A 27,695-nucleotide genomic window follows, 5' to 3' on the forward strand; every position below is an offset into this window, starting at 1 on the left:
TTCACCATACATACAGATTATATTACTGAGCTGACGCTGTCAATAAACAGAGTTGGTTTTTAATAGTTTCAATACAGCTGACGTCAATCAAAGGAAGTCCAGACTCACAGTTATTAAACAGGTTTGAAATTATATTTAAAGTGTGTTTTTTACTGGGTTATTTATCTTTTTTTTAACTAAAACTAAAAGTGTCCAACAGAATCTAAAAGCTCTTTAGCCGTCCTTACAATTTAATACCGTTAGATTCTTTTAAAACAGCAGGCCTGTGTTTACTGTCCATCACTAGAACTGAAGATAATATAATAAGATTTACACACTTTAACTTTCACAAATGGTCCAAACTGTCAACTGTCTGATCGCAGGTTGGAATCGTTTTAATGCTGACGACAAAATACTGACATGAAACTGGACTCAGATACGAACCGTCTTTAGCTGGTCGAGATTTCTTGATCCAGTCTGTTAAATGTCTGACGAAGTCAAAGAAGAAATCTCCCTCTGGCACACTGATGACCTGCAACACACACACACACACACACACACATACACACACACACATATACACACACACACACACACACACACACACACACACACACACACAGGATCAATAATATGATTTGTAGCATCATTAAATAAAAGGAGGACAAAGGAAATTAGCAATTAGCATTAAATAAAGACAGAAACACCTGAAGGAAACATGACTAAAGACAGATTATTGATTAGTTGTTTGGTGAAAAATGACGATCAGTGTTTCCTAAAAGTCCAAGATGCAACTGAAGATGTTTTGTTTTGTCCACAAACCAAAACATCTTCAGTTTACTGTCACAGAGACAAAAGAAACCAGAAAATATTCACATTTAAGACGCTGAATCAGAGAATTTGGTCTTTTTTTATTCTAATCAATAAATGAAGTCGCCCCGTTATAAAGTCTGGTGAAGGTAAAATCCCACCCAGCATCTCCTCCTGTTCTGACCTGATGAAGCTGAATTAAAAGCAGATTTTAAACATTTATATTTGAACATTTAACAAACAGTCGTTGACCTCTGACCTTGTCTGAGATCTTGACGAAGAGGCTGAAGCCTTCAGGAGATTTGAGCAGCAGTCTGGTCGAGATGTTCTGGCAGAAATCCTTCGCTTTGGTGCTGGACTCCACCTCAAACGCCTGCCGGTGAGAAACGCACACTCAGCACAAACCAGCCCAGTTTATAACATATAGAATATATATATTTATATATGTGTGTGTGTGTGTGTGTGTGTGTGTCGACCTCGTCTGTGTCGTCAGGGAAATAAACTTTGTGGAAGATCTGGGTCGTCTTGTGTTGGATGGCCTCCACCTCCACCAGATGAGGAGGGTACTTCCTAGATCCGTTGCTGTTACCATGACAACCATGAAAAAAAAAAAACAGTTGTGAACAGTTGAATTAAAAAGTGATTTTCTTTCTCAGATAGTAAAACTCCACAGTAAAGTCACAAGAAAGAAGACGAAAGCAAAGAAAATCATCAAATCATGTCGTGGCCCTGTGTGGGGTCCAGACCCGCAGGTTGAGAACCACAACGCAGTTAAACCTGCTGCACAGGAAGCTCCACTGAGATTCAAAGTGAAGTATTTTCCTCTTTAAAGGCAGATTTTCTACTGCTGACATCATTTTAATGTTCTGGAAAGTTAATATTGTTTAATATGTTCAGCATTGATGAGGCAGCTCGTACATAAAGGTGAATTAAATATTATGAACTGAAGTTACAGATGTTGGATGATATATAGATGCAGATCTATAAATTACAGGTCCTGTGCTCTTTTGAGGAAGCAACAATGGAGACGTTTACATTTTATATTTTTTAATTAAAGATATCGAAACCCAAAGTGCTCAATGTTAAATAAAAAATACACTGTATAATACATTTTCACATGACAAAATGTGAAATTGTGACGTATTTTACACAGTTTTTCAGTTTATGGAAAGTTATTTTATCTTGATTCTTTTCACAAGTTAATTGAGGATCATTTTTTATTTTATTTTAGTCCTTTTCCTTCTTTGTCATCAAGGTCAGTCATTATTATGTGATTGGCTGTCTGTCTGCTCATACAGACAAAAGCAACAGCCAATCACGTGGCTCTGCTCAGTTTGTTTTGATTGACAGACGAAGACTTTGTGATTAAAAGCTGAATTATCAAATAAAACGATCATTATGTCGTTTATTCAATGATCTTTTTTATCTGTAAACTTTGTGATTTCGAGACTTTCACGTCACCTGACAAACACAAGAGATCAATCACCGTCAGACTGGACTCTGCGTTACCGTAGCGATTTGTGCAGCCTCTGCATGCAGTCTCCAGACAGCGGATGATGTTTCTTGGACTGGAGGAAGCGCTGGATGTGCGGCAGCAGCACGTTACTGGGAGGAAACAGACCAGTACACAACCACAGCAGCTCCCAGCCTTTCTCCTCACTGTACCTGCAGCAGCAGCAGCAGCAGCACACTGTTCAGATACTAAATATGTAGAGTTATAACAGATAACACAGGTTTTATAATAGTTCAACTATATCTGCCCTATTTTTATATTTTTTGCAAGGTTAAAACATTATAAACATGATAATATCTCTTGAAATATGTGAAAAAGCCCGACATATTTATATAAAGTGTATAAACTTGCAGTTAAATCAAGAGTTTTAATAATGTTTGTTAAATAAAAACCTGAATAACTGCACTGATCAGACTGATTACGGCGTCAGTTTACACACTTGACGTGGTTGTCAGTCAGCTGTTTGATGATCTGACAGTAGATCTCGTCTTTCAGAGGTTCGGCCTTCAGAGCTCCTTCAAAGATCTGATCCGTCAGCTCGTTGACGGAGCGTGTCCGCTTGGACGGGTAGTCGCCCATGTACTTCATCATAGGTGGGACAAACGTCAAGGAATAAAACAACATGAATGAGTTTATGTTTAATTTAATTCATATTCATCAAGATTGAGAGTCCAGAACAGAAAGTTTATTAAAAAAGCAAGTTCAGAGACTTTCTTCCTGCATTCTGCTGCTTAGTCATTAGACTTATAGAGACGTGTTTGTTTTGTTTTTTATACCAAGTTTCCATTTCTTTTCTTGTGTTTGTTTGCATACGCAGAACATCAGCGGCTCCGTCCATCACTACATGAATATTACAGCTTTGGAAACGCTGTGAAAATCTGTGATAATAAAACATCTATTTAATTAGACAATAACGGCCTGTTTACAGTTTAATTCTGTGTCTCAAATTTCGGAATTCTGTACTTACACTTAACATTTTCAGTGCATAAGTGAGCTCACACTGGAAAAACGGTCAAAAAGTTGAGTGTGGAACTATGGACACTTCTCGCCCTCAGTGCTCGCCATCTTGGCTACGTAGCAGAAGGGGAGGAACCACTGAATGTAAGTTATATATGTGTTTTTTAGCACTAAGCACCACAATACTATTGTGGGATATAAACCATCAGTATGTTTTTTGGATTAATTTAGCAGTCTGTAATGATTTGGTAGAGTTAACGATAACGTGAATGCTAACACTAGCTAATGCTAATTTGCCATCGTCATTTCCGGTAAGTGCACAACGGTCGTGTTTGATTTGAGGCAACACTAACCTGTAGAAATTCCCACACTACCCAAGTAAGTAGATAGTGAACACAGTGTACTAACTGAAGTATGTGATTTGAGACACAGCTGAGGTTAAGATGTGTTTTTGTTAAAATATCATGAGGATAAACGTGGGATCACATGGTTAGCAGATGACATACGTGCTCAGTTTTTGTAACCTCGTTCTTACTTTTTTGTTTTCTTTTTTTGTGTTAAAGCAAAAGCATTAAAAATATTGTAAAACATAATGAAATTAAATCATGCAATTAAAACAGTCTCATTATAGTTGAATTGGCAAACCCAGACAGAGTAAGGTTGGTAAGTGGCTTTGTTATCACATCAGCTGTTTAAAGGATATCTATGAAGGACATGCAGGCGTCCTGAGCGAGCTCCTCGTGGTTGACGACCTTCTTCAGCAGCGGCAGTTTGAGCGGCTCTCTGGTGCAGCTCCACATCTTGTCCTTCCCACGATTCTTAGTGACCATCACCCTGCTCAGGGTGTGTTTGGGAGGAGGTCTGAAGAAAGCAGGCGAAGTCAGTGACACTTTTAACACGACTACATGTCCATCAGAGTTAAGTTCAGGTCAAAGACGGACATTTATCTCACAGTAAAAACATACATGTGCAGGACGTGTCAAAACCTTTAGCGTTTGTGTATGTGCTTGTGCATGTGCGTGTGTGTGTGTGTGCGTGTGTGTGTGTGCGTGTGCGTGTGTTTGTGTACCTGAAGTAGTCGTAGGAGAACTCCTCCAGCGTGTACGGCTTCATTCTGTCGTCGCTCTCCGGCATGACGAGCTGTGAAACACGGACTGACTCCTGCCGCTGGTCTGGCGTCATGGTTACCAGCGCCTGATTGGTTGGATTGAGTCATCATCATCATCATCATCATCATTATCATCATCATCATCAGATTAAACTGTTACAGCAACATTTCACAAGGTTTTTAATCTCAACATGCTGATGTTTTTCATTTAGCATGTTAGCACGTTAGCATGTGGACACTTAGTTTATAATGTTTGGCATGTTAGGACAATAACACACTATCATTAGCATGTTAACATGTATTCTTGGGTTCCAGTGTACATTTCAACCTGTTGGTCACTCGATGGAGGAAGGATTCACATTTAAAAAACCCAAAAATACAGTATTATTCTTTGAGGGAAAAGAAACCAAAACTGGAATAACTTTTTTATTTTAGTTTTCTTTAATTTTATTACTTTGTGAAATGTATTTATGGTTACTGTGGAAAAAAAACAACTTCTTTTTGTCTTTTGTCTGTCTGACTAATATCAGATCTCTACATTGTTTATGATGATTCTCTGATTTTCTTGTTTCCTTGGACTCGGTTTTAGTTATTTGCTGTTATGGATATTTGTCCTTATGTCTTTTGAGAAAATAATGGGAGAAAATGACTAATAATCAGATATTTTATGGTTTCTTTCTGAACTACTGAAGTGATTCTAAAGCTACTAAACTTCAGGTTTGAGTGTGATATATTTCTACTGTCAGCGCTGCCGATGATATGAAACAGATTCAGTTAATAATAATAATAATGAGAAGACGATGAGTCTCATTCTGACAGCAAAGCTCAGCAGATTTTAAAGAGTAAGAAGTTAATGTTTGAGTGTTATATTAAAGCTCTAGGATGTGTTTTGTTGTTTTTTCCTCTCACCACTATCTCTTGCTGAGGTCGGGTCATGGTGGGGAGGACGTAGACGCAGTCGGCCGGGAAATCTCCTCTCTGATTGGTTCGTTCGTTGATGCCGTGCGCCCAACCGGAGTTGAGGACCTGCTCGCCGGTGTCCTGGTCCAACAGGATCAGGTCCCCCTTCAGGAAGCTCAGGAACGTGGACTGTTCCCCAACTAACAGAAACACAGTTTAGGTTGTAATGAGGTGAGATGATTAACTGGCTGATTAACTGTTTTAAAGCTGAAACTAACGATTATTTTCACTATTGATTAATCTTGTTTGGTGTTTAAAATGTCAAAAAATGTTGATCATTGTTTCCTAAAGCCAAAGATCCTCAGTTTACTGTCATAGAGGACGAAAGAAACTAGAAAATATTCACATTTAAGAAGTTTGTTCATAAAAAAATGACAAAATGATTAATCGATTATCAAAATATCGACTTAATCTACTAATTAATTAGTAATAGCTCTAAACTGCTTTTTCTTGTCTTTTATACTCAGGAACATTATTTAAAGTGTAGAACATTATAATAAATGATTGATGGAAATCTCTCTAACATATAAAGTCCTCAGACTGATGTTATAAACTGATTCAATTCGACTATTTTAATGTGAACATTGTGTTAAAGGCTTTAAGCAGCAAACCGGTTCTCAACGTTACAGCTACTGTTACTGTCTGTCGGCAACACTTAGAAAGGCTGGTCAATGGATGGCAGCGTATGAGACGACACACTAGAGTCCACTGTGTTGGCTGATGTGCAACTATACCATTTAAACCCCATGCATATATAAAAAAACAGCTTTTGAAAGGGTTAATAATAATAATAATAATAAAGTTGATATTTTTTTGCATATTTTTATTCTTTCTGTCAGGAAAAAAACGTCTCCTCCTGTTGCACTTTTTAAATTTCATCGTTTTAGGTGTTTTAGGTGTAATTAATGTATTTGACAAGTAGATTTTCAGGAAGTATCTACACACTAACACTGAGAACATACGACATAGTTTTGTATTTTAACTGCAGAGTTAAGAAGTTTTGTTCTGACTAAAGATTCCCTCCAGACATGTTTTAAAATGAATATAAAATATTTTACTTTGAATAATAATTTATGTCTCATATCAAAAAAGTTCAATTATCTCTTTAAAAAATCCTTAAAATAACATCTTCTCTTTCTCCCTCATTAAATATTCCAGTAAGTCGTGCCGTTGTGTTTCATCTCCCCTCAGACACAAAGAAACAGACTTTTATTTTGAAATAATGTTGTCTGGTTTGACTCCTCTTTCTTACTGGGGTTGGGGTTGTCCTGTAGCGCGACCACGAACTTTGACCTCTTCCTCAAACCTTCCAGGAAGGTCACCACCAGGTCGCGGATGTCCTCGGCGTTGTTGGAGGTGAAGGTGTACTCTTCTCCTTTGATGGTCGCCAGAATAAAACTCTGACCCTGCAGCTTCCCTCCCCTAAAACAACAACATCAACAACAACAAGTCCTCCAAGTTAAACAACAAACCACCAGAACTAAACATCAACGTTTTCCGATCTGACGTTCAAACAAGCGACTACATATCCCAGCATGCCTCACCTGCTGCTGGAAACCGCAGTGATTTCTGGGAAGGAGAGCTCTAAGAGGACCTGCTCCTGCTCGTCTACAAAATAAACGCCGGTCCAGTTGACGGCGACGATCAGGTCGTTTTTCGGCAGGCTGGGACCTGAGAGACAGAAAGAAACACAGGAAGAAGAAAATATATTTATATTTATTAGGAAGGTTCCTGAATATGATGTTTAAATTAATTCCAATTAATTTAAAGTGTGAGCTTGTTTTACTGTAGTGAACATCAGTGAACAGCAGGTCGTCTGAATATAAATTAGTGTAACTAATATGGAGAATAATGCTTCCAACATACAAATTAATATTTACTTGATATTAAATGATCTTTGTCATTTATTCCAATCAGTAACATTTTGTGGTTAAATACAATAAAGAAGTCGTCACTCTGGCTGTTCACACTAAGAGGAAAACATTTGTTTAAAAGGATTTTTATCCTGATTTAACATCATAATTTATTTAAAAGTTGTTAATTTCATGCAGCAAGATGTCAATAGTTCACAGTAATGAAGAAAGTTCAGCTGCTGTAACAGAAAGTAAAGAGAAAAATGTTGCAAAAACACAAATGAGTGACTGATTATGTTGCACATTAAAATAAAAAAGAGAGATGTTCCGATACCATTGTGTTTTAGTTAAAGTTAACAGCTGTATACTACTAACTGACCCTGTATTGGTTTTGTAACTGGTTTTAACAGACACATCACCTCGATTCTGGCTTCTCCTCATTGGCTCCCTGTTATGTTTTAGAATTGGTTTTAAGATTTTACTGATCACTTTTAAAGCACGTCTGGGTCTGAAGCTCCAAGCTACATAACAGATATGTTGACCCCGTACGAGCCCGCAGCCTTAGATCCTTCTGGCTGTTTGAGGCTTAAACCTAAAGGTGCTTTTTCCATCAGGACCCCTCGACTCTGGAACAACCTGCCTGAGGAGACAAGGCTGCAGAATCAGTTACGTCTTTTAAATCACTTCTTAAAACCCATTTTTACAGACTTGCTTTTATGTAAACGTTGTCTTTCAAGCATCTTTGTATTGTCTTTTAATCTTTTTATCATCTTTATTGTTTTCTATTGTTTTCTGTGTTGTGTCTTTGCTTTGTCTGTCAAAGCACTTTGTAAACTCTGTTTTTAAAGGTGCTATATAAATAAAGATATTATTGTTATTATTATTATCAATGTGATATGATTTCTATCTTTCACATAGTGCGTCTTTAAATGCTTTATAAGATTGCTGGTGTTGAACTTGGCAACACGTTTCTACTGGTGGAACTTTCCAGTGTAAAATATTGTAAGTAGCTACATTGTGCTAACAGCTAACGTTACACTCTTTACCGGAAATTCAGCGGATCTGACTGTTTAGGCTCCTTTTTTTAGAGCAGTGAAGAAGAATTGATTTCTAAGAAAGCTGCTGTTTTATCTGGACGTCAAACTACTTTAAAGTTTATTAATAAATTAGAGAGCATCAGATCGGTGCATAGGCTCGCCGATAACTGATCCAACAATTTAGGCAGAACTCAAGAAAAAAACAGTTAAATAGTTTGTTGTATGTTTGTGTGTCTCACTGAACTCATGACACAATGTTGAGATGAAAGAGGGCCAAAGGCTCTGCACACTTTGGTCCAAAGCAGGTGTTAAATTAAAAAAAAAACAAGTTTTCATGAAGGAAAATAATAAGTAAAATAATTATGTGCTAAGAAAATGTAATCAAACACTTTGTCTTAATTATTCCCTAATTGCCAAAATCCTAAATTCTCTCTAAATTCTCTAATAAAGTTGTTATGTGTCTATCAGACTGATTGATTGATTTAGTACATTCTCATCACATGTTGAAGGTGTGAAAGAGGTCGTAGAGTCTCACCTGAGAACTTGAAGGCTTCGTAGAAACGAGAGAAGAGCAGAGGCCACTTGTGGCGAGAGAAGTCCACAACTTCCTCCTTCACCTTCTGAGGGTCAAACCTCTTCTGGGTGTAAATTCCCTGAGAAGAACACAGAGAAATTAATTATCTACAGTACGAGGTGTCTCGGTGGCAGATGACGGTACAGGCACGTATGTGAAAGTTGTTCTTTTCCTAATTATTTCCCTCCAGTATGAATACAAACTGACTCAAAATAACCTCCCAAATATCTAATTGCATTCTGTGCCACAAACTCTACATGTATTTTAAACGCACAATATGTAATTTCAGCCACTAAGGGTCTCAATCAAAACAATAACAAAAATCAGTGTTTCTCCGACGATGTACGGCGACCACCGTACGTCCGGTACGGGCTGTTAGCTGAGCTGCTGCTAACACTTGTTTGGTTTATTTCTCTTATAACTTTAGATCCAGACGTTCGGTCGGTTTCTCCCGGGAGCCTAATTATCCGCAGAGGTCTCCTCCTCTCCAAAAACAAACATACTCGCAGATTAAAATCGTTAAAATACTAATTAAAGCTGTTTTACCTAAAAATCAGCATTTCTCTGACGATGTTCGGTGACCACCGGACTTTCTGGAGGGGCTGTTAGCCGAGCTGCTGCTAACGTTTGCCCAGTTTATTTCTCTGATAACTTAAGATCCAGACGTCCAATGACTAAAATCCTTCTTCCGGCTAAAAGATATAGTTAAAAACCACCTATATTTATCATGAAAATGTGACTTAAAACTGAATAAAAGTCCATTTATAACAGTTTGTGTGGAACAACCACAACGCCGATGTATTATCTTGTATGTGTGTAAGTTACTCTTTGGTAGACGCCATTGTAGCGGACAAACACAGCACCGCCGTATGCATCTTGTGCGTATTTACTCTTTGGTAGAGGAGGTATGACGCCATTGACAGGCGACCAAATGAAACGGTCCGTTACTTTGATTAAATTACAGATTTCTCTGAGTTTGAAAATAGTTGGAAACATTTGGGATAATGTAAGTACACAACTCAACAACATATATAACATAGGTCTAGTTGTTTTTAGACATTTTAATGTGGAATAATTACATATTATAGCTTTAAGACGATGCCACCAATAAGTATAAATACGTTTTTGGATTTTTAAACAAACCTCTAAAGATATTATTATTAAAACTGAGGCCTGAAAACATTAAGACTGAAAGTTCTCCTCTAGATAGATTCACAGGGAGGACGCTGGCGTGACTTTTATCCCAGTGACGAGCACCTTTTTGTGGGCGGCCATGATGAAATGAGCCCATTTCTCCACCGTCCTGGAGGTGCTGATCTCTCTGTCGGGGATGTAGGACGGGATGAGGCTCAGCAGACGCTCCAGAAGGATCTCTGAACCGTAGTCGACGTAATACTGCTGCGAGGCCAGCTCTGCCAGGTCATCCTGGGGGAGGAGAGAGAGAGATACTAGTGAGTTTGGACTCTTATAATAAGAGTGATATTAATAAATGTAGAAGGGAAACGTGGGTAAAAACAAGCAGAAAAGGCAGAGAAGGATTTTTAAGACCTGAAACAACAGAAATATGGACTGTTTGTTTATTTCTGGCCACCAGGGGGCAGAAGACACAACATTAATGTATTAGCGCCTTATAAAGTTGTTATAGCCAAAGTGGGAGCAAACATTTACACCTGCAGCAGACACATAACTACAGTATAGTGGTGTGTTAGTGTCCATCTGATACATGTGAGACCAATATTCTAGTTTCCTCTTGGTCTCCATCAGCTCTTTAGAGAAATATCTGTCTCCTCAGCTGCTAGATGTTCCACTGGCTTCACTAGATGGAATAAATGGAAACTTAGAAAAGATCTGGGCAAAACAATAATGTGAAGTATCAATCATTATAATCATTACAATCATTAATCTCAATTGTGTTGCATGATTTGTCAAACTTCACTACAAAGCAATCTGATTTTTCCCAGAAGGATTTATGAAAAACATGAACTAATCTCGTCCTTTCCGTGCATGTTCTTCCCGGGATTTTAACAATTGGGAAATTACAGGAGTCATAACTCAGTCAAACCTGAACACATCAACATGAAACACACACTGATATCATTCAGTGTGACTTTCCCAGGATATCATCATCTCTCACTACTGTAAAACAGTAGTCCTCGTCTAAGGGCGAGGACCCTATTTAGGGCCTGAGCCCCAAAGGGGTGAAGACCCTATTGTATTTCGTTTGTTTGTTACTTTATTCTTCTTCTTCTTCTTCTTCTTTCTTTATTATTACGCCACTTCAACCCTTAATTTGACCCCCTAAAGATGCTCAAAAACTCACCAAATTTGGCACGCACATCAGGTCTGGTGAAAAATTTGATAAAATGTAAAAATTATCCCCCAAAGTGCCAAAATGTGCTCTATAGCGCCACCTATGTATCTAATATGGCCGCCATGGCCCATAGAAATGTTGTAGAGAGATCAAACCAAAACTCAAACTCATCAAGACCTACAAATCATACACTGACACCCCTGACCTAAATCCAACAGGAAGTCCGCAATTAGCCTTTCAAAATAAGACTTTGCCCTGATTTTGGCCCCCGAACAAACGCTATCTCCTCCAAGGGTGTTAATGGTATCGGCTTCAAACTTTAATACATGACTTATGACACTGTGCTGAACAAAAGTTGTTAAAAACTTTGAAATAACTCGAACGGTTTGGATTTTATAAGCCCTGAAAGTTGCAGTGCCATATCACCCTTACAATGTAAACCAATGGGGAGGCAATCTATGGGCATGTCTGACAGGATGTAAAATAAAAAGCAGTCACCCTGTCGCAGCGGTATTCTCCGAACTTGACGCCCCTGACGGTTTGTTGGTAGATGAGGTTGGTGGCGACCTGGTCGTCGGCGGGGCAGTGCCACGGCGTGAAGATCTCCTTCCTGAAGAACAGCCTCCAGGGGGCGTTCCTCTCCTGGGCTCCCTGCTCCTTCGCATACTGCTCGCACTGCGACACGGCGTCCATCACGTGGTCGTTCCCGCTGCCTAAAGAGGAGACCTGCAGGAGGAAACATTTACTGACACGTCTAACAATCATTATTTTACCGAGTTTCCTTCTCAAGTATTTTAAACAATCTTAAAATCAGGAGCTTTTGTCCAACTTCTTCAGGCTCTCTGAGGGTTAAAGTCTTGGTTTTAAGGTCGTCCCACCTTGTCAAAGAGCGCGATGTAGAGCGAGAAGCCGAAGCGGTCCCGCAGGTTGATTTTGTCAGACAGGGCGTTGCAGAGCTCCTTGGCCGTGGTGGCCGAGTCCGTCAGCAGCGTTTTGGTCGTGCCGTCCATGAACGTCACCGGCAGCATGATGGGTTTCTTTGACTTGGTGGCCTGGAAACAGATTTCAGAGCTTTAGACGACTTGGTTTCCAGCTGAAGAGCTTGTTGCTTCACAGAAGTACCGACGCTGCCGGTGTAGGAATAATAATATACTGTTGTATATACAGGCATTCTCAGGTTATCAATTAACAGCTGTTAACAACTTTAAACAGGATTAAAATAATGTCCACAACATCTGGATGTGTCACATTTAAGCTCTATCGCAGCTGCGATGTGGAAATCACCTGTGTATGTATATAAATGCCTGTATTTAATGGCTTAAAATTAATATTTAATTCATTCAGGACCGACTTTGTCACATATATATAGAGGTTAACAGCTTTACTGCATCTGAGATGAGTGATAACAGAGAAAGTTAGAAGCAACAATAGGTTGTTATATTCAAGTAAAGCCACAAATCATTTGTTATCACATCTAAACAAGCTGCAAACATGTACAGTTGTGCTCATAAGTCTACAAACCCTGGCACAATCTGTAAGATATGAACCATTCATCATGTCCGTAGTTGGTCTCATCACTACAAATAACTTTGTTCCAGAAGTTTTGAGGTTTGTGTAGTTGCTGTTTGGCAGATTGTTGGCAGGCCGTTTAGTGGCGTTGGCATAATAACGGCTTTTTTCTTGACCATGCAGCCCATTTTTACCTCCTTATTGTTCATCTTAAAAAAACCCACATCCAGCTTTCAGCTGAAGTTGCATGTGGGTTTTCTTTGCAACCTGAGCAATTTTTCTGGCACTTGTGGCTGAAATCTTTGTTGTTCTACCTGACTGTGGCTCCGTATCAACAGAACCCTTCATTTTCCACGTCTTCATCAGAGCTTGAACACTACTGATTGGTCTTTTTATATCCTTTTACTGGTTTATAAAGTTGAACTCCCTTTTCTCGAAGGTTCTTTTGCTTGGCTCAGTATCCAGTAAAGTCAGAGCAGCCCTGGATGAAATGTGCAGGGAAACTCATTGACTATTTATACAAAGACACTAGTTACAATCAAACAAGTCACAGATGTGGAAACTTACCCTTCATATCCATTTAAACCTGTGTGTCAACGTGTGTGTTTATTATCAGGTCAAACATGTATGTAAACTTTTGATCAGGGTCATTTTGGTGATTTCACCACTATCATTAAATAAAACAAAAGTTTTCAGCATGATCAGTTGTATTTTCCAAAATATGGCTGATATTTCACAAATTCTACCGGAGTATGTAAACTTATGAGCACGACTGTATGTATGCTTGTAAAACTCTGAGCTCTGATATAAATGAGGCTGCTGATAGTCGACGTAACACAGAGGGTGCAGATAACGAGGAGCATGATGTTTAACACGGAGGAACTGTGGGGAAGAGTGTGTGTGTGTGTGTGTGTGTGTGTGTGTGTGTGTGTGTGTGTGAGCGTGTGAGCGTATGTGCGTGTGTGCGTGTGTGCGTGTGTGTGTGTGTGTGTGTGTGTGTGTGTGTGTGTGTGTGTGTGTGAGCGTGTGTGTGTGTGTTTGTACCTGCAGCTCCAGCCAGGACGGAGGTTGTGTTCTCGTCCCGTTGACGAAGGTTCGTCTCAGTCTCTCTTCACAGTACGGAGCGTAACCCGGCGGCCCGCTGCTGATGAAGTTCCTCAGATACTACAGGTTAGAAAAACAAAAGTTCCACAGATACAAAAATCACAAACGAAACAACAAGTAACAAATACATCTGTTGCTTTCTCATAGAAAAACAAAACACTTCCTGCTATATTTCTAACATGTGGAATCGTTTCATGATCTCCGACCTTGACGAACTTGTCCGACGGAGCGAAGCAGCCGACACATAAAGAGATGAGGATCCAGCCGCGAGCGTGAGAACTCTTAGACGGGTTCTGACTGAGCTGCTTACAGATCTGACAGTAGATCTCATCCCTCACACACACACACACACACACACACACACACACACACACACACACACACACACACAGATTATAGGTACAGGCTCCCTATCATGGACTCGTCTTATAGAATTTATTAGTAAGAAGATGCAGCAGCACATTTATCTTCTTTGTAGTCTTTTGGAGCCAGTAGACAGATTATGTTTCTGTTTTTTAAATCATTATTCAGAGTCGTGCTGCAAATTTGTGCAAAGGTTATTGACCAACCTGTGGTGCACTGCTTACAAGTAGCTCACTACAGTATCATGCTCAGACCTGCTAACAGCATCTCTTCTGTTTTACCAACTTCTGTCCTCTAACAGATGATTTAATCCTTCAATTTAAACACAACAGACTGAAGAACTCTTTTATATCATCAGATATAATATGATTAAATCCATCAATCATCTGCAATCTAGACGACATCAGTTACTTTGATGTATTGATACATATAATAATTTGATGTCATTGATATTTATGTAGGTTTAAGAAACTACATTTTGCCAGTGACGCTTCGTGTGTGTGTGTGTGTGTGTGTGTGTGTCTGTGTCTGTGTGTGTGTGTGTGTGTGTGTGTGTGTGTGTCTGTGTGTGTGTGTGTGTGCGTGTGCGTGTGTGTGTGTGCGTGTGTGTGTGTACCTCAGTGCTGGTCTCAGGATCCCGTTGCCGATGATGAAGTGAAGTTTCTCCAGGTTGGATGTCGGTCGGTCCTCCAGCATGCTGTTGCCATGGAGACCGTACTCGCCATCGTTCAGGCGCTTTGTGACCTGAGATGCATCAAACAACAAGCCATGTAGACATGAAACTATCAGAAAGTCAGTTTTTACCCCCCCCCCCCCTTCTTCTTCTTCTCTGTGTCTGTGTCTCACCTCCTCAGTGATCTTAGATTTCTTCTTCAGGGTCAGGGACACCAGTTTGTGTCGGACGCTGTTCTTCTTGTGGCTGTCGGAGTGAGACGTCTGGAGCTGAGACAAGACAGGAAACACAGACTAATCAGAGATGTCACACATAAGACATAAACACTACGACCCGCCTGAGGTACAGCTGCCATTCAACCAGAAGTTCCAGGAACCAGAGGAACTACACCAGGAACTAAAAGTCCTGTCTGTGTTTCCATCACATCTGAGGAACCAGAGACATCAATGCAAACCGCTTGAAACAACACAGATTCTTCCTGTTTTTCTTTGTATTTAGTTGCATGACTGATGTTTGAGTCAGACGTAATGAATGAATAAAAAGGAGAAAAGCAGCGGAGGGAAGTGGAACTGAAACTAAGCGTCTGTTTACACCTGGTATTAACGTCCTGAGTGACGTCACTTAAACACGGACATCATTTCCGTTTTCAAGGACCAAATACGTTCATTATTTGTTCAACTTGTTTTATAACAGGATAAATATTCAGGATATAAAAAAATATTCTGCAGAGAGAGATGCAGTGATCTCCCCGCAGCTGCATGTCTCCATTCAGACACAGCAGCATAACTATATTGATTATTTAAATCTCCGACACGCCGTCAGGATCTAATGTTAATTAATGTTCTTCTACACATCCAGTAGATCAGCTGTTACACACAGACAGTCCAGGTTCATAATGTTTGGAGTAAAGCAGCATCGTCCTGATAAATCCTGAACTCATTTTGTTTAGCAGTAAAACTAAAAACTGTATTTATCAAGTTGACAGGACAGAGGAAACTATCCAGCAACGTTTAGCCTCTGAAATATTTTTTTAGACAGACAAGTGAAAAATTAATGTTTTAATTTCTATTCTAACTGTTGATTTGAAGAGAAAAACAGGAAAAAACAGGAGGTGGATTACGTTTTTAATTCACATGAAAAACAAAATAATTTGTTTATCCTGTTATCAGACAAGTTGAGCAGTTTTGGACGGAGGATCCTGTGTCTAGTCTGCTGGAAAATAGAGGATGCCAGCTGAGTAGGCGTTCTTCAATGTGGTCCAGACCACCTCTGAATGTGGTCTGAGTGATCAGATCTCAATCTGTCCTCGATGCGTCTTGGGTGTGTTTACATTATATGTATTTAGAGACGGATGTTAATACCAGGTGTAAACAGAGCCTGAGAGCGTCTGTCTCAACAGTAAATCATGTGTTGTGTGTTTGATGTTTATTTATTTCTGCTTTTATAATGTGAATAACATGAAACGATTAGAAAATAATGTTTTATTTCTCTCAATAAGTGAATCATTCATCTCCTCTTCCTCACCTCCCCCTCCCCCTGCAGCGCCTGCAGCTCTCTCTTGTAGGTCTTCTTCCCCAGCGTCTCGTAGATTTTGGTCATGACGGGGATCTTCTCACTTCCGTCGCTGATCGCCGTGTGGTACTTTGGCTCCGGTAGATCTCCCATGAACCTCAGCACTGTGATCCACACTGCCAGAGCAGCCTGGGTTAAGACACGGACACCAGTTTATCCAGTTTAGCGGGTGAAATATTAGCCGGTTAGACTGTTGTGGGGGTCAGAGGTCAAAGGGTGACCTACCAGCTGGTCTCCCTCGTCGTCGTGGAACAACAGCGGCTGTTTGAGAGGTCGTCGGACGTAGGTGTGCGTGGTGGTGCCCTGGAAGTAGGTGGCGGCAAACTTGGCGAACTTGTACTCTGACAAATCCTCCTCTTCGTCGTCCTCGGGCAGAGGAAGAGCCTCATCCAGATCCTCCTCCACCAGCTCCTGGTGGGTCCGCTCCAGGTCCTGCAGAGGAGACAGTCAGTCCAACTTTAGTGTCTCAAACCCATCAGATACCCATCATCAAGTCATCAAGCTGAGGACTGAAGGTTTGTAACAAGCTCAGATTGTCCAGTTTTCAACCAAATGCTTCAATATGTAGACACACATAAACAATAATATGGACGATACGGATTTCACATAATGTGATTATACAAGAAAACGAGAGCATGCTGCTGCTCCAGACATCAGGAAAAATGTTGTTTACATTTACGTTTTCTGATGTTTTAAAGGTGCAGTGTGTAGAATTTAGTGGCATCTAACAGAAATGGAATATAATAATTCATAAGTATGTTTTAATTAGTGTAAAATCACCTGACGATAAGAATCATTGTGTTTTTGTTCGCTTACAATGAGCCTTTATGTCTACAGAGGGAGCAGGTCCTCTTCCACAGAGGCCGCCATGTTTCTACAGTAGCCCAGAATGGACAAACCAAACAGCGGCTCTAGAGAGGGACGGCCGCCGTAGGTTCTGGACGTAGTTACCGTGACGTCACCCGTTGGTTTCTGAGGAGTGGTTTTGAAGCTCAGCGTGAGCCGCTCTGGCCGTCGCCATCTTGGCAGTGCGTGACGCTGTCTAACTCCCAGCCAATCAAAAATGGGCAAAGAGGCGGGCCGAATGGCTGAAACAAGCCACCTAGCGGCTGGTGGACCTGTCACTCAAAGCGGCCATGTCCTTCATTATGCAGAACTTTATGACTTAATAAAATTTAAACGGTTGAGTTATAAAAAAATTCACCCCCCGTACAGTTGTCATGAAAGAGGAAATTAGCTTTAGAGACCAAAACCGTTTTTTGTACCAGGCTGTAAACATGTTTATTTCTGCTGTAAAGTTGGGCATTTTAACATGGGGGTCTATGGGGATTGACTCGCTATTGGAGCCTCAAGTGGTCGTTCAAGGAACTGCAGATTTTGGCACTTCCGCTTCCTCATCGCTAGACGCCACTAAATCCTTCACACTGGTCCTTTAAGTTATTCTAAGTGTTTCTCTGAGCTGAAACAGTAAACTGGTTATAAATAAATAAACAGACAGCAGTAGTGCCACCTGTGGGTGTTTAGGGGAAATTTGGAACGACTTGCACTTTAAGCAAATCTTTAGCATATGTATCCATAACAGTAGGATTTTTTTGACTGTATGATTTGTGGCTCTGATATCGTAGAGAAAACATTTTGACGACTTGCCTCAAAGCCAGCGGGGGCTTGTCCCTCCTGTCCAGGGAAAGAGCTGGACATCCCCAGGAAGCCGAACATCTTGTCCACCATGTCGGAGTCGTTGACGGGCTCCATACGGGCCTTCTCCATCTGCTCCACCATCTCCTTCTTCCTCCTAGCCTCCTCCTTCTCCCTCTTCTCCCGCTCCGCGTCCTCTTTGGCCAGCTGAGCCAGACGCTCCTAGAAGATAAAAATAACAACAATAAAGTCATAATAATAATAATAATAATGTCTCTTCTGCTGACAATCCCACAATGCAATGTGGCACATTTTGTAGATACAAAAATAACTGTTGTGAGGCTCTACAGCTGAGTGATGACACTAAATGATGATTAGTGAGTGTCCGAAATCTCAATTTCTCTGCTCACTTTTAAGCAAACTACTGAGTGTCTATTATATACAGGGTAGTGAATGAGGACACATGTAACCAGGTTACAACCATCTCTCTCCTGTAATCTGATTTCTTAAGTGTCATGTAAACAAGACAAACCTGATCCTGGTTTTCCCAGATAGATTCCTCTTGGAGAAAGACAGTTTCTTGTCCACGTATACGAGGAACCAGCAGTATGTTTACACTCAAGAAACCAGTTTACTCAGAGAAATCCTGTCACGCAGGTACACTAATCAGAAAACACGTTTACACGCACTTTTACACGTTTGTTCTGTTGCAGATGACGTCACAGTGAGACAGACGGAGAGATAATGCAGTTTTACCACCAAAACACGAAATGGTGTGAATTTTACAAATTGTCAAATGTTCAGGACACTTTATGTTAAGCTTCTGTTTTAGTCAGACATTAAATGAAATAATTTTAAAAATGAGCGTCGCTGTCACCAAGTGCTGCTCATGTGGGAATGTTGGGTCTCTATAAATTAAAGAGTAAAGTTTAGACCTGCTCTGTGTGAAAAGTTCCCTGTGAGATCACTTTTATTATGATCTGGTGCTATATAAATAAAACTGCCTGCAGTCTTTCATCACACACATGTTTAAATATATAAAATATATATAAGAAACCTGATTTACCGTATAAATAGCCAAGAAACCAACATTCTGCAGGACTCTAGCTTCTCTAATCTCATTCACCCATCATGGACACCAGGCTCCTTGTGTACATTATGTTTACTGGAGAAATCCATGTAAACACAGTAACAGCAAGTTTCTAATCATCTTTCTACATGTGTGGATGAGCTTCACAAACACACAGAAATATGATGCAACTGCAGAGCAGGAGGGTGAAAGCAAAGATGTGTCCTCTTGTCCAAACACAACACAAAACCTCTTCAAGTCTAAATAAGTTGGTTTCCACTACTGAGAGTTTAATCTACAGTTTGTCTTCCTCTAGTGGACAACAGGTAAAGTAAAGAAAAGGAAAGAAATGTGACCTTCTGCATGTAACATATCAGCAGGTTTACAGTAACCAGATTATCACAGTGCATGTAAACACACTGTCCCGTCACCACAAAACCTGGTTTCCTGAGTGCATATAAACATACGTATTATGTCTTTAAAAGTCAAGACGTCTTTGTTGAACTCTCACCTGGTGTTTGCGTTCGGCCTCGGCCTTCGCTCTCTTCGCAGACATCTGGTTTCTCAGTTTGGCTTCTTCAGCCAGACGCATCTTCTCCGCCTCGAGTCTCCTTCGATACTGAGAGAAGACAGAGAGGAGTCAGCTGTTAGTCACCAAAACAACACAGTTTGACTTGTTAAACGCACAATATGTAATTTCAGCCGCTAGGGGTCTCAATCAAAACAATAACAAAAGACGGAGTGTGATGACGGTGTGAAGTAGCAAGGGATCATGGGAGTTGTTGTCTTCGTTGTTAAATAACCAGCTTCACCGGGATAGGATTACTCCAGTGTGAATCATTCAGGATGTTTTTACCCGCAGAGGTCTCCTCCTCTCCACAACAAACGTTAAAATACTAATTAAAGCGGTTTCACCTAAAAAATCAATATTTCTCCGACGATGTTTGGTGACCACCGGACTTCCTGGAGGGGCTGTTAGCCGAGCTGCTGCTAACGTTTGTCCAGTTTATTTCTCTGATAACTTAAGATCCAGACGTCCAATGACTAAAATCCTTCTTCCGGCTAAAAGATATAGTTAAAAACCACCTAAATTTATCATGAAAATGTGTCTTAAAACTGAATAAAAGTCAATTTATAACAGTTTGTGTGGAACAACCACAACGCCGATGTATTATCTTGTATGTGTGTAAGTTACTCTTTGGTAGACGCCATTGTAGCGGACAAACACAGCGCCGCCGTATGCATCTTGTGCGTGTTTACTCTTTGGTAGAGGAGGTATGACGCCATTGACAGGCGACCAAATGAAACGGTCCGTTACTTTAATTAAATTACAGATTTCTCTGGAAACATTTGGGATAATGTAAGTACACAACTCAACAACATATATAACATAGGTCTAGTTGTTTTTAGACATTTTAATGTGGAATAATTACATATTATAGCTTTAATCTCTCAGTTAAACTGTATTGAATCCAAGTAGCAGCGAGAGTGTTGAGAGGACAAGTAATTACTTTAATTTAAAAATACATATAAAACACAACAAGTCTATATTATGTGTGTCTCTACCTCTCCCTTCAGCCTGTTGTACAGCCGGCGGGCGATCATGCCTCTGGTGTAGGCCTGGATGGTGATGACGGCCCACAGCCGGTGTCTGAACGCCCGGCGCACCAGGAAGCCCCGACAGCGACCCTGGAAGCGCGTGATTCGCTGGCGGGCAACGTGATACGAGGCGCACAACTTCCTGGAACGAACCAGAGCCTGCAGGCGAGAGAATCCCGCTCGCATCTGAAGGCAAACACACAGAGAGAGAGAGAGAGAGAGGAGGAAAGATGTGAAGATCATGGATCACTATTAGAGCACAAGCACTTTATAATGGTTTATAATGGTTTATAATGGTTTGCTCACAGCTCCGTAGTTCTTCCTACAGTGATGTCCTCTCCACGTCTTCTGGATCAACACAGCAGACTTCCTCATCTTCAGGAAGTTAGATCTGATGGCAGGAAATGAAAAAACATTAAAAACTACTTTTCAAGAACATTTACTGAATATTTACACAGCAGAACACCAGGGAGTGTCGTCACCAAGAAGGAAAACTGAACTGGTCTCCAGGTTTTATCAAAATGCTTTTTTTAGAGTGACAGATGGATAAATTCACAACGGCTGGAACTATTATTTTTTATTTTATCTATGAAATGTTAAAAAAAAAGGTGAAATAACTGATTTCCCAGTTTCTTAAAGGTCATTGTGATGTCTTCAGTTTTCTTGTTTTGTCTGAATGAGTCCAAAATCTTCAGATATTTAATTCACTGTCATGTGTGACAAAAATAGATCATCATCACACATGAGAAGCAGGAAAATAAATATTTGTCATTTTGCTTGAAAAGTGACAATTATTCAATTATCAGAAAAGTTGCTGATTAATATTCTGTCGATCAACTCTGATTAATCAGAGTCTGGGTGATCAAAGACTGAAACCAGGTCTTTGAGGTCGACCTTTTAAAATTATTTTACTTGTTTTTAAAGCCCAAAAATGTCTGAATATGTTCAGAACCGTTCGCTCAGGTCGCTTAACGCCCGCTTGTGTAGTTATGGTGATGCAGCTTTTTGCAGCTACACACTTCGTGTCAAGGCCAAACTAAAACATGAACTACAGACCAATCAGCTGAGTGACCACATTATTAATTCCTAATTGACATTGTGGGTGTATGTGATGTGCTGCTGTGTGTAGCTTTGTATTTAGTAATGTGCGTTCTGTGTGAGTTTTTTTTGACTTTGTACTGTTTGTTGTTGTGCTGTTGTATGTTTTGATTGTCGGGGACTATAGATGCAAATTAGCTTCAAGCTAACTCCGCTGTAGTGCATCTTTAATGTTTAAAACTGCACACTGTCCTAATCAATAAATCAAATAAATCCATCTGGAACAAACTCCCACCACATATTAGACAAACATCCTCTGCTTTTAATTAATCAAACCTTTTATTTGCTCTTTACTGTCATCAGCTGTTTTATCTCATCTCCTGATGATTTTACCTATTTTTATATTCTTACCTCTTTTTATGACTGTAGTTTTTAATTATTTATTGTATTTTTTTCCTTCTTTTATTATTCTTAAATATCTGTTTTGTTTGTTTTTAATATCTTTTTCTGTAAAGCACTTTGAGCTGCATCTTATGTTATGAAAGGTGCTATATAAATAAAGTTTATTATTATTATTATTATTATTATTATTACCTGTCCTTGAAACCTCGAACCACCTTCTGGATGAGGATGACCTTGTCGGTGATGGCCTTGTCTCTCTCGATCTCCAGCAGCATGTCGTGATGATCCTACACAGCAGAGAGAGAGAGAGAACTAGTGAATAACAACTACAAACTAGGGCAAGGAGAAACAGTAGAAAAGTGAAGTGATCATCAGAGTTATTACATCTCATCCTGAGGGTTACACATGTGTGTTTGTACAAGATTTCACAGCAATATATGGACTGACATCCCTGGATTCACACCTCTAGTTGGGCCGAAAATGTGAATATCTGCTAAAATATCTCCTAAAAGTGAAGCTGGTTTATCTTTGTCATCCTGAAGTGAGGACACAGGAAGCTCAAAGCTACAGTTACAGCACTTTTTCCCTCTGCAAGCTTTAATCTGGCCGATTTCCAGTTTGCATAAACGCCCAAAAAAACTTCTTCTGCCTCTTACTCATGTGATCCGTCCATCTGCCCTCTGGCTGATCTGACCGCGTCCTGTAAGGGAAGTGTGGGTGCTGCCCCTTCCTTTCACCCCCCCCCCCCCCCCCCCCCTCCCCCCCCCCTCCTCCTGCACTTTCTCCTTCCTGTTCTGCTTCCTGTCCAGCTAAGCAGTTACGTCTGACAGAGGTTAGCCTTAAATCCAGATGAGCCAAGAGATTTGTGTGAAAATATATCTGACTAATCAATTTAAAACAGTCTGGCTGTGAGAGAAGAAGAAGAGCTCCATTAATTCAGGTGCTATAGATTCTGTTCACCAGTTTGACATTTCACCCCGAACCCGATTCATCCTTTCCAGAGAACTCAGGAGAAAATTGATCTTAAAGTAACAATCCCTCCTGTTTGGCGCCACCTGTGGTGATAAGTGGTAACTACAGGTGTGTTTTTTGACCTCACTTCCATAAATGTCTCCAGAGATCCAATCAGAGTCGCCTGTGTGACGTCAGGCCGGAAAAAAACAGAACGTCACTTCACACACAAGAGAGTTGAAGAGCGAGTCTGTTGCGTTAGCTCCGCCTCCGCCGTCTCTGACGGACCAACCGCTGCCAGCTGATGGAAAACGCATCACTGACTGTGCACTCGCTTGTGATTTTTTCCCGGGAATGTCGACACACACACCCAGTTTGTAACACTCATAATACTGCAAATGCTTTCATCAGTGAAGTTATGCAGGAGTGAGAAAATTGTTTTATACCTGAAATGATAAGAATTGTAAATAATTGTAGATAATAAACTGATAAAGCACTTTCAATGCTCTGTTATAGAATTGATCATTTTTATAGCCTATTTTATGTATACGTATATATATATATATATATATAGTGATTCTGTTAGCCCATTGATTTTATATGGAAATAGCTAGTTTATACATGATTACTGTATTTTGAAATATTGAACTTTTATATTATTATATTGTTATTGTTTTGCATTGTTGTCGTATTGTTCCGACTAATTTAAGTCAGCAGTTAACGTGAAAAGAGTAAAGCCACCGAAGATCAGCCGACTCACACAGTGTTAACTTGTTCTTTCAGAATAAATTATTTTTCTGAAGTATGTCACCCCATCAGTGAGCTTCCACTCTGTGGGCGTAACACCGGCTGATCACTAACTGTGCGCCGCTTGTGATTTTTTCCCGGGAACGTCGACACAGACGCCCAGTTTGAAATACTCATAATACTGCAAATGCTTTCATCAGTGAACCACAGGCTCCATCAACATTGTGTTAACTCATTCAGCGATACTTAACAGACATTTATTTAAATGAAAATCTTCAAGATTATTACTTTAACATACATTGATATATTTTTTGGAGACTTATAGACTCAGGTAACAACAGAGTGACTTAAGTGACTCGTCTTTCTAAAATTACTGACACTGGTTTATTTAACAGGAACAGTGCACATTGATAAACACTGCTGTAAATGCACCAGAGTCTGTAAATGCATCTGTAGTCGCTGGACAGATGTTAAAGAGTCACCCTAAAAACAGAATATGAATAAATCTGCAGGTATTTGACGTGTGCTATGAATACTAAAGACAGCGACAGTCATCTTCCTCATACTGATTATTTCACATCATGCTGAATAACTACAGCTGGCGTCCAGGTTCAGCAACCAATAACCTAAACCAGGGACACACTGCTGGAGTTTAATCAGGTATTCGAGCCTGGTAGAGTAACCTGTCAGCTCAACTACAATCCAAGCTCACTCGTCTTGTGCAGACGGCTATAAAGGTTATAGGGAGGAAAGATTCTCCTCAAATGAATACAATAGTTTGAGCTGTAGATGTGTTACTTTAAACCTCTGTAGACCAGATGAGCAGCAGGTTTACGTTAAACCTCAGATTCACAGGTTTACACTGAATGCTCAGGACACAGATGTGATTTTGTTCTAGACAACACAAGTTGAGGGTCATCTTTATTTATTTTGCCTTCATATGACAGCTGATTGTGTAGAAATAGACAGGAAACAAGGGGCGAGAGGGGGGGATGACATTCAACACAACAAGATCCACAGCTGGAAAAACACCAGAGTGGACAAAAAGATAATAATTTGTACTTTCATCTCAACATAACTCTCATGATAAAAAAAACTAATACAACTTCAGAATCAATGTACAACATGTAAACAAAGTTTGGTCTGCCTGTTCGTCTAAATCTCATCCTCTCGGGTGTGTCAAGTTATCATTAAACAAAACTGCACGCTGTCAAAACACAGACTATCAGCTGATATTTTCATTCAACCTCTGGGGAAAGAAACAACAGTGTCACCGTGACAACCAGCTGGGATGTTCCTCTAGTTTGGACCTGAGAACAACATCACTGGGCGGGAAACCAAAACACACGTATATGAACATTCACAGCACATATTAGACACACACACACACACACACACACACTAACACACACACACACACACACACACACACACACACACACACACACACACACACACACACACACACACACACTCACACACACACACACACACACACACACACACACACAGTGGGAAACATAAACGCAGTCTTTCCTGTCAGCAGACGTGTCAACTGGAAACAATCACAGCAGAGCCTCACCACTGGGATGAACTGGTTCATTCCCAGTCAGCTGCAGGTGAGCAGCTTAAAACAATGTTCAAGGAAATAACTGACGTATAATTCTGCTACATAGACATATATATATGATGGTACTATCATATTCTTATAATTATTTTGTTTTATATTAATATATTCTAAAGTATCCTTCTGCTGACTTTAACACATTCAGGAAACAAAAGTGTCGACTGTTGACATATTTATTAAATCACAACGTTTCAGTCTGTCTGACCTTCATCAGGTATCTGTGCAGCATCACAACACTTCCATAAACATATATATATATATATATATATATATATATATACATACATATATAGAAGCTGCTTCAATCATCCAATCAGAGGACTACAGAAATTAGTTTGACTGATGAGCACCTTTAACTAACCCCAAGCATCGCATCACCATCCAGGTTAGTCAGAAAAAAGCACAGGAAAGACTAGAAAAATACAAAAATGACACAACAACACCAATAAATCTGCATTATAGCAACAACCATATAACCCCAAAACTCTCCAAAGGTCAAGAACAGAATATAACAAGTGAATTAAGAGTAAAAGTGCTGATGTATCATAAATCTTACAACGTTATAAAACATAATACAGCAGAAACCATAATAAAAGGAACGGTAAGTTAAGGACAAAGGTGTCAATTGATCCAAAATCTTGCAATATTATCACACATTAAGTATTAAATCTGCCTCCAAACGGCACCAAACTGTCACAAGTCAAGGATGTGCAACAGCAAAACATAAATAAAGGCACAAATGCCAATTCATCATTAATCTACACACTAACATCCATATAATTTAAATAGTATCCCAGGTAGTTAAACTGCCGGTGCTCAGATCCGGCCCAGATCCGGCCCATACACGGCCTGCTCCTGTTTCCCAGATCTGGGCCATAAACAAGCCACATGTCAACCAAAACAAACCAGAATACAGAAAACACATAGCTGAGAGCATCTTTACCAAAAAAGACCCACATTTGATTTGAGATGTTTGAGCCATATTTGTTATTTTACACGCAGGCCATTTCAGGCTCACATCCATCCAAGAAGAAGAAGACCAGCGGTGCTGCATCACTACCGTATACTGTCTGGGATAAGAAACATTATAGAGGCTGGAGATGATTCTCATTGTTCTAGTCGCACCTTCCTCTGATGCAGATTATTTGGTCTCAGAGATGTTTGAATAAAAGCACTCTCATGTCATGAACAGTAGATTTAAAGGTTGTGTGAAACGTTTTTTTTTTCATTTATCTCCATGACAGACCATATTGATACAGTAAAGTTTTAATTTTTAAAAAAATTAAAGGTCAGATTTGATCCAATCTGTATTTTCTAACATCTTCCTACGAGTGGAGTCGATGTTTAACGCAGGATTACCTTGAGGAAGATCTTGGTCTTTCCCATCTGCCAGTCATCATCTCTACCGAGCACCGCCTCAGCGATCCTCTGACAGGTTCCTCTCAGGTCCTCCTGATGGCAGACAGACGACAACAACAACATTTGTTTGTATTCAAAGAAGACAGAGAGTCTACAGACATGCTGGCAGCTTGTACTCAGCCACAGTGGAGCTTTGAGATAAACGCTCTTTATTTGTTTTGATGAAGAACTTGTGGACATAAGTTTAAAAAACTACAAACAAGGAGAAAAATGTGGAACCAAGACTTTTTTTTTTTGAGAAATAACATTAATGCATCTATGTATTAACATCAAACATACAATGAGCACATGATGCAGAGGCTAATTTAACAATGTAAGAATTGCTGCATCTCAAATCACATACTTCTGTTCTTACACTGAACATTTTGAGTGCATAAGTGCGTTCACACTGAGAAGTGTGGAAAAATGCACTGTGAGAACCCGGATGGTGCACTCAAAACGGTCAAAAAGTTGAGTGTGCAACTATGGACACTTCTCGCCCTCAATGGTCGCCATCTTGGCTACGTAGCAGAAGGGGAGGGACCACTTTTCAAACTGGAAAAGGCGGCCGAGTACGTTGTAACTACAGTGAACATCACCACATTATACAAATGTAAGTTATACATGTGTTTTAGCACTAAGCACCACTATACTGTTGTCAGATATAAGCCATCAGTGTGTTATTTGGGTTAATTTAGCAGTCTGTGATGATTTGGTAGCGCTAACAATAACGTTAATGCTAACGCTAGCTAATGCTAATTTGCGATCGTCATTTCCGGTAAGTGCACAACGGCTGTGTTTGATTTGAGACAACACTACCCTGTAGAAATTTGCGCACTACACCAGTAAGTACACAGTGTGCTAGATGAACGTGTACTAAGAGAAGTATGTGATTTGAGACACAGC

General features: G+C 40.0%; 1 protein-coding gene across 8 annotated transcripts in view; it reads right to left on the reverse strand.

Moving 5' to 3' along the window:
* The window catches only part of LOC121898247 (unconventional myosin-VIIa), an 81,938-nt gene that overhangs the window by 7,013 nt on the left and 47,230 nt on the right, over nt 1-27,695 (reverse strand). For all 8 annotated transcript variants that reach the window (XM_042413195.1, XM_042413196.1, XM_042413194.1 and 5 more), the window contains 26 exons: nt 26,751-26,843; nt 22,259-22,353; nt 20,933-21,017; nt 20,594-20,812; nt 19,539-19,646; nt 17,971-18,180; nt 16,549-16,755; nt 16,276-16,452; nt 14,925-15,020; nt 14,695-14,822; nt 13,922-14,048; nt 13,656-13,775; nt 11,981-12,154; nt 11,601-11,828; nt 10,049-10,216; nt 8,753-8,870; nt 6,872-6,998; nt 6,580-6,749; nt 5,277-5,467; nt 4,329-4,453; nt 3,963-4,120; nt 2,742-2,895; nt 2,299-2,454; nt 1,266-1,371; nt 1,049-1,162; nt 424-511 (listed from right to left, as the gene is read on the reverse strand). In XM_042413195.1, coding sequence (XP_042269129.1) covers nt 424-511; nt 1,049-1,162; nt 1,266-1,371; nt 2,299-2,454; nt 2,742-2,895; nt 3,963-4,120; nt 4,329-4,453; nt 5,277-5,467; nt 6,580-6,749; nt 6,872-6,998; nt 8,753-8,870; nt 10,049-10,216; nt 11,601-11,828; nt 11,981-12,154; nt 13,656-13,775; nt 13,922-14,048; nt 14,695-14,822; nt 14,925-15,020; nt 16,276-16,452; nt 16,549-16,755; nt 17,971-18,180; nt 19,539-19,646; nt 20,594-20,812; nt 20,933-21,017; nt 22,259-22,353; nt 26,751-26,843 — 3,742 coding nt within the window. The remainder of the gene's footprint in view (nt 1-423; nt 512-1,048; nt 1,163-1,265; nt 1,372-2,298; nt 2,455-2,741; nt 2,896-3,962; nt 4,121-4,328; nt 4,454-5,276; nt 5,468-6,579; nt 6,750-6,871; nt 6,999-8,752; nt 8,871-10,048; nt 10,217-11,600; nt 11,829-11,980; nt 12,155-13,655; nt 13,776-13,921; nt 14,049-14,694; nt 14,823-14,924; nt 15,021-16,275; nt 16,453-16,548; nt 16,756-17,970; nt 18,181-19,538; nt 19,647-20,593; nt 20,813-20,932; nt 21,018-22,258; nt 22,354-26,750; nt 26,844-27,695) is intronic.

This window comes from Thunnus maccoyii, chromosome 6, assembly GCF_910596095.1.
Source record: "Thunnus maccoyii chromosome 6, fThuMac1.1, whole genome shotgun sequence".
Lineage (NCBI taxonomy): Eukaryota > Metazoa > Chordata > Actinopteri > Scombriformes > Scombridae > Thunnus > Thunnus maccoyii.